This window comes from Penaeus monodon, chromosome 4 (genome assembly GCF_015228065.2).
Source record: "Penaeus monodon isolate SGIC_2016 chromosome 4, NSTDA_Pmon_1, whole genome shotgun sequence".
NCBI lineage: Eukaryota > Metazoa > Arthropoda > Malacostraca > Decapoda > Penaeidae > Penaeus > Penaeus monodon.
In genome coordinates, this window is record NC_051389.1 from 26,827,718 (window position 1) to 26,840,169 (window position 12,452).

The window sequence follows — 12,452 nt, forward strand, 5'->3', positions numbered from 1 at the left end:
GCCCCGATGCACTACTTTGACTTTAATTCAGCGCATGATGAACCTGATGATTCCTACTTTGGTAAGTAAGGTCGACCATATTTTTTGTTTTTGTTTTTCTACTTAGTTATCTCCTTTTTTCTATACTACATAGGTTAAGGTAACCAATTGTACGAGAAAGTCGTGAGACATACTCGTCACACAAATAATTTGCCAGCTTTCATTATAGGGGTACTATATCTAAAAATGGTTGTAGTTTTATGGTGTTCAAACAGACTTTAAATTTACTAACAAGTAATTGAGAAAATTACCTGTATAGTTGGTGCACACCTCTGATAATGTTCAGAACAAGGTTGTGAAAAAACAAATCAAGTTTTGCTATATTTTTTATGTAAGTTACTATTTTCTTTGGCAATAAATGAATGGAATGCTTATAATGACCCAGTCTGCATGGTAACTGCTAGTAGGAAAAGTGAGGGATACAACCTCTGATCGACCACTAGGCCTTAGTAAGATACACACACATTTAGGGGGGAGGTAAAACAAATAGTTAGTTTTACAATTATAAACTAGGCTATTTTGTAATAAAATAGTTTTATTTTCTTTGCTAGACCACTAAGCTTGGATGATAAAATAAAGATCTTCAGAGGTGACTAACCTTTCACAAAAAAAAAATCTTTGATAAACCACATACCTGTATTTTCAATGATATCTATACATTATTATGTATTTGAAGTGGGCATTAACAATTGATTTTATATTGGGTAGAAATTCAAATCCAAATACACGATATCTGCAATCAATATGTAGCATCTGGCAGTTCCAAGACAACTATTTTAATTCAGCAATGACATTCTGCAACATCTGTCATAGTATAGAAGTCTTTGCCTTGTTCCGTAAGATATGGCACTTCATGTCCTGTTCTGTTATTTGATGCAAGATGTGCATCAAATAGATTGGTGTGTCGACTCTTGCTGGATGTAGCTCTCTCCAGCTTCATTCCGACCCAAGAATTTATCTGTGGTTCATCCAGTACATCGCCTAATCCAAATGTCTTTTCCTAAATGTAAACTTTCATCTGACCTGTCAAGTAGACTTCATCATTTGATGAATCATTTTCTCGTAGTTCAGTCAAAAGTACTTGTTCGTTCTTCTTCTCCTTCCTTTTTCTTTCTTTCTTTCTATGCTTCATAGATTTTTTCTTTTCTCTTTTCTTTTCTTGTCCTTCTCCTCTTACAGTTTGCTAGGTTCAGTAATCATTTTCATAGAAGAAATGGAGTGGATTTTGTTCACATTTCTTATATGCTTGGGACCTTCTACTAAACATTGTTCTGGATTAAATTTGTGCTTCATGAATGCTGGACCTATGTCAGACACACAATTCCAGATGGAAAAGCTTCAGCAGCACAGGATGGTCTGGACTGAGCCAGAGAAGTTTGTGTATGATGGAAGCTAGGTTTAATTGCATAGGTAAATTCTTTTGAAACTTTTTCAATGTTGTTGGTTCTAAATGAGAAACTTAAATAATGCTGCAGTATATGCTCATAGCCTTTCTAAAAAAGTAGGAGATCACAGATCATCCTTTCCTCTTGCTTTGCTATGCTTATCATTGGGTTAGTCTGATATGATTGAGATACTGAATATGGAGGTATAGTTTGACAGAAAACCTTATAAGCACCTTGATCAGTTCCCTTGAAGATGGTTGATGTGTAATCGTTTTGGGCTGCTGCAGAGGTTTGAGGTATCAGTATCTTTCCTTTGAACCTACTTTTCTGTTTTGGAGCAGACATTTTATAGTTTGTATTTGGTAAAGAAAATATTGTCATATTGTGAGAATCTGTTTTTAAATGCCAACTGCATACTTATTGGTTACCTTACCCTACTCTGTTTTAGAGAAGGATAAAAGCTGTCTTGTGAAATTGCTCACTTAGAAAAAAAATAATAAAGACACTTAGCTTATTACTTTATGAAAGGTATTATACTTTATTTTCTGTAAACCTTATTCCTTGCTGTTTTTTATTGTGTAGTTTGTTTTACACAACCATATAATACAAGGTAAATTCTGCCTGTAACCAACATAATGCCCGAAAAAATAAGACTCTTTTCATTAATGGTACTTCTTTCTCAAGTTAATAATAAGAAAGTTGTGCAATGCATAATACTTTGGTATAAATTTATAAGAAAATGTAATGAAGTATCATCAAGAAAGGGAGAAATGCACTTGCTAATACATGAAATAATCTGTGCATGCAAAGAACATCAGAAATTAAGAAAATTGGTCACAATAAATACTGCACAGAGAGCAAGTTCTGTGATTCTAACCTGGGGGCTTTGCCCCTGGGTTAGAAAAGATTTTGGTTCATATGGCAATGTATGTGGGGTAATAGGGACTTGCCATCAGGAGGAATGCAGTCAATTTGTTAAGTTACCAAAATTCATTTATATCATTTACAATGGGAAGTAACAGAATCACGCATAAGTGAAGCAAGAGTAATAATTACAAGGTAGGATGGCAGTGTGAAACAAAAAAAAAAAATACCCTTTATATTTTGTGTGGCCTTACTTTTCATTTTTCTTTGTCTCACCTCTTGCTTTTGAATGCCTGACTATTGTTAACACAAAAAAATTTTGTGTGTTACCTCAGGTATTTGGAAGTTTTTAGATTATTTTCTTCATAAAAGATCTTACTTATTCATAAAGAAAAGTATGATAATATGAATGCATCAGATCTCTGAATGAACAGTGCTTATTACTGCTTATTATTCTCAAGACTGCCCAGGTGAGAATGAGGTGTTTGATGAACGTAAACCAGGTCCAGCAAGACAGGCTCCAAAGACACCAGTGGAGACCCCAAAGAGACCAAATGTAGCATCTCCATACCACAGCAGAGGTATTTTTTTATCACTGTATATGAGGATAACCTCAGTTAGAACAGAGTGAATGCAGTTTGATATCCTTAATGCTTCTTAACATTTATGGGTCAGATAATAAAGGCTATAGAAAAGGAGTATTTCTCCCTCACACAAAGTAGGACATTGAATAAGAAATAGCTGACATTTGCTACAGTACTGTTGGTGACATTTCACTAAATTGAATACATTTTTGAATCTTCAGTGAGCCTAGGTTTGACTAAAAAAAAAAGAAAATATGGATATTTAATTCATAGTATAATAATAGATCACATTTTATAGTTTGATCTCATCTAACTTCCACAGCTGAAAAGCCAAAGACCCCCCAGAGTGCTGTCAAGTCTGCCAAGCGTGAGAACATGATGTCCAGCATTGGTGTCCGTCAGTCTCCAAGGCTTGCTGCCATTGCTAAGGTACAGAACCCTCTCTGCACTCCCCAGGTAATGCCATCAGTGTCAGTGCTGCTGCTAAACCAGCTTTCTAACGTCTGGTGCAGTGTGATTTGTGTGGATTGCGGAAGGATTTTTTTGTGTTTTAATCATCTACAGCATCCAGTGACAGCGGTGTTCTACTTTACCCAGCCTTAACGTGAATTGTTTTCTTGTCTTGTACATTTCGGTGTTCTGTATCCTTTTGTGCATGGATGTGAATATGGGTTGCATGTGTTAAAATCAGCCCATTCCACTCACCCTGACTAGAAATTTATATCAGTAATGTAAAATTTAATTGCCAACTATATATTACTGGTCCTGAAATATCTGTACCCTGAATGCTTTTTTCACCTGTGCTTTTGGGGTTTTGTCTGATGTCAATTCTTTACATTATAACCTTTTGTAGATATGCTTATCTATTACTAATTCAATAATACCTTTACTTAGATTATTATTTTGTGAATAGTTTTGTTGACCAGTGGTTCTCACATGTGGATCCATGAGCAAAGTTTGAAATTTCATGAAGCATTAGTGGAAATTACACATTAAGGGTTTTTTTAGTGCTCACATTTATGTACTCAGTTACATAAGTCTTAATTGATAGATGTAACTGGGAATATTAGTTGTTAGTTAGGAAACTGGCACAGCTTGCAAAATCCAGGGGCACTGGTACTACTGTTATAGATTGGTTTATATTGAGGTTGCTATTATATATTATTTGCTTAATCTAATGAAGTTGCATGAAAAAAAATATTTTCATAGCTTGTTTCCATTGTTTAAATCATCATGTTTTGTATTTGTTAGGTTTTGATGATTACTAAGTTTTTTAAAGTGCTTTATTTAGTTTTACCGGTGTTCACCCTTAGGCTGTGCGAAGGAGTAATGCCTCCAGACAATCACTCGGATCTGCTTCATCAACTGGAACTAAATCTTCCCTTGGGTCACAGCTCAATAAAGTGCAGAAGACAAAAACACAAAGGTATGGTTCATTCACATCTCAAGTGTTTGTGTTTATGTGTAGTGTTGCACTTTTGAGAGCCTATTTCTAATATGCATCCAAAAACAAATGTTTTGTTTATGATCTTAATGAAATTCACTTGACACAATACATTGTACATGTAAATGACAACAAATCTGGTATCTGTAATATTAAGGCTTAGCTGGAATAAGTAATTTTTTATAATAATAATAATAATATTTCACTGTGGTTTTGTGAATGAAAATGTTCTTGCTTTCACATTAGTTGTATGGCACAATAGAGCTGCTGCTGTGAGAGGCAATTTCACCAGTTTCTTTTATTTATGGCTTTACCATTCATGTCTGGAAATAATTTCTTGTACCAACAACTGCAACTTTTTGTTCTCTAAGAATAACCTCCTCAGTTTGCCATTGCTTAATGCACCCATACTGTAAAGATTAACCATAGATTTATTCTATTTTAGACAGAAATAAAGTGATACAAAGTATACTATTTCTATATACTTGGTTATTTCACACAACCATTTTGTTGACCTCGTAATATGCAGAGAGTAACCAATGTCATTATTTTTTCTCTCAAACTTGTGAAATATATAATTAATTAGCTATTTATATTACATATTTCCAGTGTATTTATAAAAAAAAAAAAAAAAAAAAAAAAAAAAAAAAAAGTGGTAAGAGTCTTGGGTCTCTCTCCCTCCCTTCCCCCCCCCCCTCCCTCTCTCCCTTTCCCCCCCTTCCTCTCTCCCCTCTCTCTCTCTTTCTTTCTTTCTTTGTGTTATATATGTGTGCGTGTGTTACATGTGCATATTGTGTTTTTTGTGTGATTGATAAAAAGAAAAAGAAGGAAAAAAACATTTTCCAGAAAATACAAGGATGGGGAAATCAGATGAGGTCATATAGGGCCTACTATTTGATTTCTTGGTAATTAAAGGTCTTGCCAAACCATCTGTGCATAAATAATATTCACAAAACAAAACTGCAGTGGACAATACATGTACCCTTTGGCCAATGAGTTTGGTAAATCTGACAGATTTATGAATAGAACATGTAAACCATGCTATGACGTTGACTATTGATGTTTAAATCTTGTACATTGTTATTTATTCTTTTTATAGACCTTCAGTGCCAAAGGTTCCTGGGATGAGAGGGCTAAGCCCTCGTGATCAAGAAGAACTGGCTGTCATTGCCAACTTCAAGAACAAAATGGCACAGAACAAGAAGAAGGGTGACAACAGTGTAAGCAGCAGCCACTCAAGGGCAGGAAAATTAGTACCAACAAAGCCACAGGAATTCACCTTTGCTACTGACAGCCGGCTGAGAAATCAGAAGTCAAGTGAGACTGAGAGCAGTGCCCCCTCCCAAGCACCACCCAAGCCAGCTCGTCATGGCCCTACTAGACCAAAGGAGTTCCACTTTGCCACAGACTCACGGGTGAAAACTCATGAAAATGCTGAGGATACTGACCCTGTTGATTTCACCCGTATGCTACGTTCTAACCAGTCTGCAGTAAGTATTATAAATGAAAGTGTATTATGCATTTTCTTTATTATATTTAAATTTCTACTCAAGTAAGATGAAATTTTGAAAGAAAAAAAAAAATATACTCTGTACCATTTCATGCCTGTTATGCTTTGTCTTCTCTATCTCTACCTTCAGTCTAACAAAGAGAAGCCCAAAGGCCCTACCATTCCCCAGCCATTCAACCTAACTGAGTCTCGAAAGGGCAAAGTGGAGGAGGGGAACAAGTTTGTATCTGTTGCAGAATTGAACCTCAAGTTCCACACCAAAACTCCTCAGAGATTCCGCAGCAAGCGTGGAGGTGCCAGTATGGGTAAGATTTTGATTTAATCATTATAGACTTGTATGTTATATAAGGTTTCTTTTTCGTATATTTGCCAAATATAAAATTATCAGATTTCTACCTGTTGCAGATACTGTGATATTAAATGTTATACTATTAACATTGTATGTCTGTTTTTACCAGCTATTAAGGGATACTATTTATGAAAGCAAAAAAGAATGTCCAGGGAATTAAAGAATATGTTTAAGTTTTACTTCATCATTTTAGAGGACCTTCATATGGATGGTAAGAAGACTAAGGCTAATCCTGGGGTGACAATTCCCCACACTCCTGTCCTCTCTACACGCAGCCGAACTAGGCAGGTGAACTACCTCACTCATGAAGAGCAGGAGCAGAAAGAATTTGAGGAGGCTCAGAAGTAAGGCCATTTCATTTGATTACTGTTTTACCCAGCTTAAGATATCAGTTGTGAGTTATCGTTTTGTGAATATTGTACTAAATAAAATAGGTCATTCTTTATAATATGGACACACTCGCCAGAAACTATGTCACACTTCATGTCAAATTTTAAAAATTTATTTAAGCTGCTGTGAGTGGGTGTAGCCCAAGGAGAGGGTTGATGGGGGCTCAGCCTCCCAACACCCCCCCTGATAAACATTGTCTTGACCTCGGTATGCATGGCAAGATAGAGCTAAAAGTCAGGAGTACTGAGTGGACTAAAGCTGTGAACGGTGTATTCCACAATCTTTTTCCTTTATTTGTGGCATTCACATTTAAGTCTGCATATTATTTCTTTTAGCATTGATTTGTATGTATAAATAGATAGACATGTAAAGATATATGTAGTTACAGATATGGACAGACAAGACGCGCGCACACGCACACACACACACACACACACACACACACACACACACACACACACACACACACACACACACACACACTCACTCACTCACTCACTCACTCACTCACTCACTCACTCACTCACTCCTCTCTCTCTCTCTCTCTCTCTCTCTCTCTCTCCTCTCTCTCTCTTCTCTCTCTCTCTCTCTCTCTCTCTCTCCGGGCTAGTACAGTGGTAAGTGTCGTCCTCTCATCCGAGGGGTGGCGGTTCGCACCTTGCCCAGGCGCGAGAAGTTGCAATTGTCGCCTTGGAGGTTACTGCTGTGGCTGGGCACCACTGCGGGTAAGGACTCGGTTCAGCCGAGTCAGCAGCAGTTGACACACGTGAGCAAAATCAAGCAGACAGTATGTCACACCAAGAATATCCATTGTATCAAATGGATTCCAAACCAAACTTTAAAAACTTTAAACTTTAAACTCTCCCTTTCTCTCTCTCTCTCTCTCTCTCTCTCTCTCTCTCTCTCTCTCTCTCTCTCCTCTCTCTCTCTCTCTCTCTCTCCTCTCTCTCTCTCTCCTCTCTCTCCCTCTGTGTGTGTGTACGCGCGCACACACACACACACCACACCCACCCCCACCATCCACCTACACCACTCACACACCACACACACTACATCTCACATCCCCCCATCTCTCCTCTCTCTCCTCTCTCCTCTCCTCTCTCCTCCTCCCCCTCTCTCTCTCTCTCCTCCCTCCTCCCTCTCTCTCCTCCCCCCTCTCTCTCTCTCCCTCTCTCCTCTCCCTCTCTCCTCTCTCCCTCTCCCTTCTCCTCTCCCTCTCCCTTCTCCTCTCCTCCCATCCACATCCCTCCTCTCTCCCTCTCTCTCCCCTTTTCTTCTCTCTCCACACACACACACACACATGTATATACATATAAATATACATATACATATACATACATATACATATGTATATATACATATATACGTATACATATGTATATATGCTTATACATATGTATATAGATATACATATACATATGTATATATACATATATATATGTATATATATTATATATCATATGATATATGTATATATTATATATAATATAATATGTATATTATTAATATGTATATTATATTATATATATAATATAATATATATATAGTGTGTGTGTGTATAGCGAGAAAGAGATAAATTACTAAATAAATGTAAAGGCTCTGTGGAAAGGAATGTACCTAAAAGTACCCAGCATCCCACAACCTCAAGAACATGAACTACAATTAAGTATCATGCTGTGACCACGGCGGCTCAAACATGAACCTACCAGGGGGAAGAAGAAAATATATATATATATACATATGTATATGTATATATATACATATTTATATGTATAGATACATATTTATATGTATATATATACTTATGTATATGTATATATACTTATGTATATGTATAAATACATAGGTATGTGTATATATATACATAGGTATGTGTATATTATACATAGGTATGTGTGTATATACATAGGTATATGTGTGTATATACATAGGTATATGTGTGTATATACATAGGTATGTGTATATGTATACATATATAGTATATGTGTTATATACATATGTATATATTTATATATTATATAAGATATAATATATATATATATATATATATATATATATATATATATATATATAATGTGTGTGTGTGTTATATGCATATGTATGTATGCATGTATTTATATATGTGTGTGTTTGTGTGTATATAATTTCTCCTTTGTTTCAGTTAATATTTATTTCTTGTAATACTTTTTTTTTTCTTCCCAGGCATGCCTTCAAGGCCAATCCACTGAACAAAAAGGTGTTTGAAGCACCTTCAACTGGCTATGAGGTAGAGAAGAAATTGCCAACAGTCCCAGAACCATTCAATATAACAGATGTTAAGAAGGTGAGTTGTGCTGTAACTTTTTAAGATACTGTTGATAAGTCCATATAGTGACAGTTTCAAGTTTTACAAATTTAACTTATATAAATTTGTAAATGCTTGTTTCCAAAGAGTATGAATGAACTGAAACAACTGCTTAGAAGTGTTCATAACAACTTCAATGAACAGCACTGAGATGAGAGGTGGGATTGGGATAGTTACCTAACCAACCCTCTAAAAATAACCCCATCTGAAAAAAGGCCCCCATAATAAATTCTAGAATAAATTCTAGTTCACAGAGGTTCATACATGTAGTGTGTAGACTTTTTTCTTCTTTTTCTTCCTTTCCTTTCTCTTTGCTTCTCTTCCTCCTCCTCTTCCTTCTCTTGAATGAGATGATATAAACACACCCAGTTTGAAGGACTTTAATGTTTCCTAATGACGGTTGATATTGTAGCCATTTCAGGGTTTTAACATTTATAGACAATAGTTTGATTGGTCAAAACAACTCTTTTCACAGATAGTAATATTTATGTTGATTAATCTTCATACCAGTATGGATGCAAAGCATGCCTTAACTCAATTTTCATAGTTTGGCATAGTCCCCTCATGCATAACATTTATTTATTTTTTTTATTTTATTTTATTTTTATTTATTTATTTTTTTTTACTTGCCCTAGTAAACCTTTATATCCTGATATTTTGAAGTGTGTATATATGCATGCTGCATTAAATTAAAGGAAAGATATTGTGTTGTGTATATATTTCCTCTCTGATTTGTCCTAATTGCTAATTTGATGAAATAAACTTTCTAATTTGTAGAACAACCTTCCCCTGGGCCACAATTTCCGGGAAATTTGCAATAAGCTGGGAGGCTCAACCTCCTCTGTTGCATCTCTTCCACACGGAGGCATCCCAAGCAAATGGGATAAGACTTCAACCAAGCCCCAGCCATTCAGCTTCGATGAAAGAGATAAACAAAAGATGCAAAAGAAGCAGGAAATGATCCAAAAGGTGAGATAATGATGATCAGCTAATACATACGTGGAAAGATTCAGTTGCTTTGTATTTTCTTGGCATACTTTGTAAAATAATTTTCTGTTGGGTTAACATTTGCACCACCCCATCTTGTGTAGCTGGTGACTGTTCTTTCCTAGTTTCAAATACTTTGAGCATTTTTCTTCTACTTTTGAGTGCTTATCACTGTTGGTGCATATAACATAATGTAACTGATGAAGGCATAATTATTTGTGTAATTAATGATCCAGGGCATCTGGATATAAAATTCCACAGAAAGTGCTTGTTTACTGTACATATACCAAGGAGTGATCAAGTTTTATTTTGCATACTAGGATGTCAATAGTAAATGTTTCGGGTTTTCACTTGTGTTTTCAAGACTTGTTTTAGTGTGCTGGCTAAGAGTTTTCTCTTTTCTCAGTATGTTCTTCTATTTTTTCCTTATTACCATTTAGAAATGTTTAAGAATTTTTCAGATTATTTAGTTTCCTTTCTGGTTCAAGGTGCTGGAAGAAGAAAAGAAGTTAGCCGAGTTCCATGCCCAACCGATGCCAGTGTTTGAAGGAGTGCGTGGCATCCCAGAAAAGAAGCCCCCAACACCTACACGTCAACAGCCATTCAATTTGGCAAGTGATTACCGTGGATCATTGAAGCAGCTCCAGATTAAAAGAAGTGTAAGTAACTAATAGAATACTTGTGTCAAGTTTAAAGTGCAGTTGAATTTGACTTGCATCTGCAGTCCCAGCTGCTTTTACCTGGGATCTCCTTATTCACCTGACTAGTATTTGCTTTTGGAGGAAAACACAAAGCCTAAGTTTATTTATTTATTCATTTCTATTATTATTTTCTTCTTCTTCATATTATTGTAAGTATTTATACTTAGTTGCTGTATATTTGTCATTATAATTCTTGCAGCTTGAGGAACAAGCCAGACTGGAAAGGGAGCAGCGAGAATTCCGTGCCCGCTCAGATGCAGTCGTCCATAAGCAGCCCTTCATCCCTGAGAAGTCAAAGAAACCACTAACAGATATTTCTGGATTTACTCTCAACACTGAGATTAGATCTGAGGAACGCAACGAATTTGAAATGCACCGCAAGAGGAAGGAAGATGAATTGTTAGCGGCAAAGAGAGAGGTGAGTTGGGGGAGCTGTTTCCCTTGTTAACAGCTTTATATTTATGAGGTTCTTAGAATTGCTGTTGCAGCAGAGTGCCATAAAAGAAGGGAATTCCAGTTTCGATAGGTTTAATTTTTTTGTCTAATTTCTATATTTAGATTTTTTCTACACAATTGCAAGTAAATTAGACTTCTTAGAAGATCTGGATAGAATTTGCTGAAGCATGAATAAAATCTTGTATTCACACATTAATTTCAAGCCTACTTTTAATGCTTTCAGCAAGAAGAGAGGCAGGCAGCGGAGGAAGCAGAGGAAATTGCAAGACTTCGTCGCACAATTGTCCACAAGGCTAATCCAGTGCCCAGTTACAAACCTCATGTTGTGAAGCCCTCAGAACGTCATCCCACAATACCCAAATCTCCTAACTTCTCCACTGACACTCGTTTACGGTCAAGATCAAGGGCAGACTCTACTATGAATATTTCTAGTGCTACTTTCACTTCTGAATAATGGACTTCAAATAAGAGATCCTGAATGTAGCTTTAGTTTTATTTTGATAATGACAGTTAGATAGTATTTAGTTTAACTGAAAGTTTTTGTTGTGACAATGGACTTGAATGAGGCTTTCAGCCTAAGGTAGTCACTCAGAATTCAGTCACAAACCTTGACAAGTTAGATAAATGCCTGCTAGATTTTATTTTCCTAGCTGTGAATGAATTCACTGATTACATTCCTCTCATTGTACACAGCATGCTGCCACGTATACTGTAAGGTGCTTTACTTTAAACTCAGTAATTCTTTTGGTGTGATTGTGTTGCATAAAGAAACTTGTAGATGTTAAGCAAAACTTAGCAACTCTGTTTATTGATGTATGAACTATGGATTCTGAAATAAACTTTAGCACATGTCTAATGTACTAACCGTGCACCATTTTTGCAAGTAATATTACTTTGAATGTTTTTATTCAGGTGTCATCTTAGCTTTACAAGTAACTTTTCAAGTCTCAGCATGTTTCATTTTGTTGAATATCTTTTTTAAGATCCCAAATTATTGTGCCTTGTAGTTTAGTTTTATTACTGGTACGAAAGAAAAAAAATCTTAAGCCCTCATGGTATGAAGTATAAATAATTGTCAGAAAAATTGTATAGAAGCCAGTCTTTGAGTAGAGGGCTAAGTAATATCAGTGTACAGCATTCCAAAGTATTTAATCAAATGTAGTATACATTTGCCTTGTTTTTTTAGACATGCTGAATTCTTCTTTTTTCTGTCCTGTTAATTTTAAGGATACATCTTCATTTCCTGATGTTTGAGAAAATTTATTGTATTTTTTTTATTTCATTTATTTTTTTTTCTTTCTGTCTTTTTTAAAAATACATTTTACTTCAAATATTGTCTGAAATATAGGAAATCTTTTATAATGAAATGTTTATATCCTTTAATAAATTATAAAAACCA

General features: G+C 35.6%; 1 protein-coding gene across 3 annotated transcripts in view; it reads left to right on the forward strand.

The window, feature by feature from the left end:
• Positions 1-12,452, forward strand: part of LOC119571173 (targeting protein for Xklp2-like) — a 13,475-nt gene extending 1,023 nt beyond the window's left edge. For 2 of the 3 annotated variants that reach the window (XM_037918598.1, XM_037918600.1), the window contains exons 2-13: positions 1-61; positions 2,750-2,869; positions 3,195-3,328; positions 4,186-4,298; positions 5,416-5,806; positions 5,957-6,131; positions 6,369-6,519; positions 8,768-8,888; positions 9,687-9,878; positions 10,385-10,555; positions 10,797-11,015; positions 11,277-12,452. The exon at positions 1-61 is cut by the window's left edge and continues 46 nt beyond it. In XM_037918598.1, the coding sequence (XP_037774526.1) occupies positions 1-61; positions 2,750-2,869; positions 3,195-3,328; positions 4,186-4,298; positions 5,416-5,806; positions 5,957-6,131; positions 6,369-6,519; positions 8,768-8,888; positions 9,687-9,878; positions 10,385-10,555; positions 10,797-11,015; positions 11,277-11,507 (2,079 nt within the window). In that variant the 3' untranslated portion in view covers positions 11,508-12,452. The remainder of the gene's footprint in view (positions 62-2,749; positions 2,870-3,194; positions 3,329-4,185; positions 4,299-5,415; positions 5,807-5,956; positions 6,132-6,368; positions 6,520-8,767; positions 8,889-9,686; positions 9,879-10,384; positions 10,556-10,796; positions 11,016-11,276) is intronic. The other variant, XM_037918605.1, reaches the window with a different exon arrangement.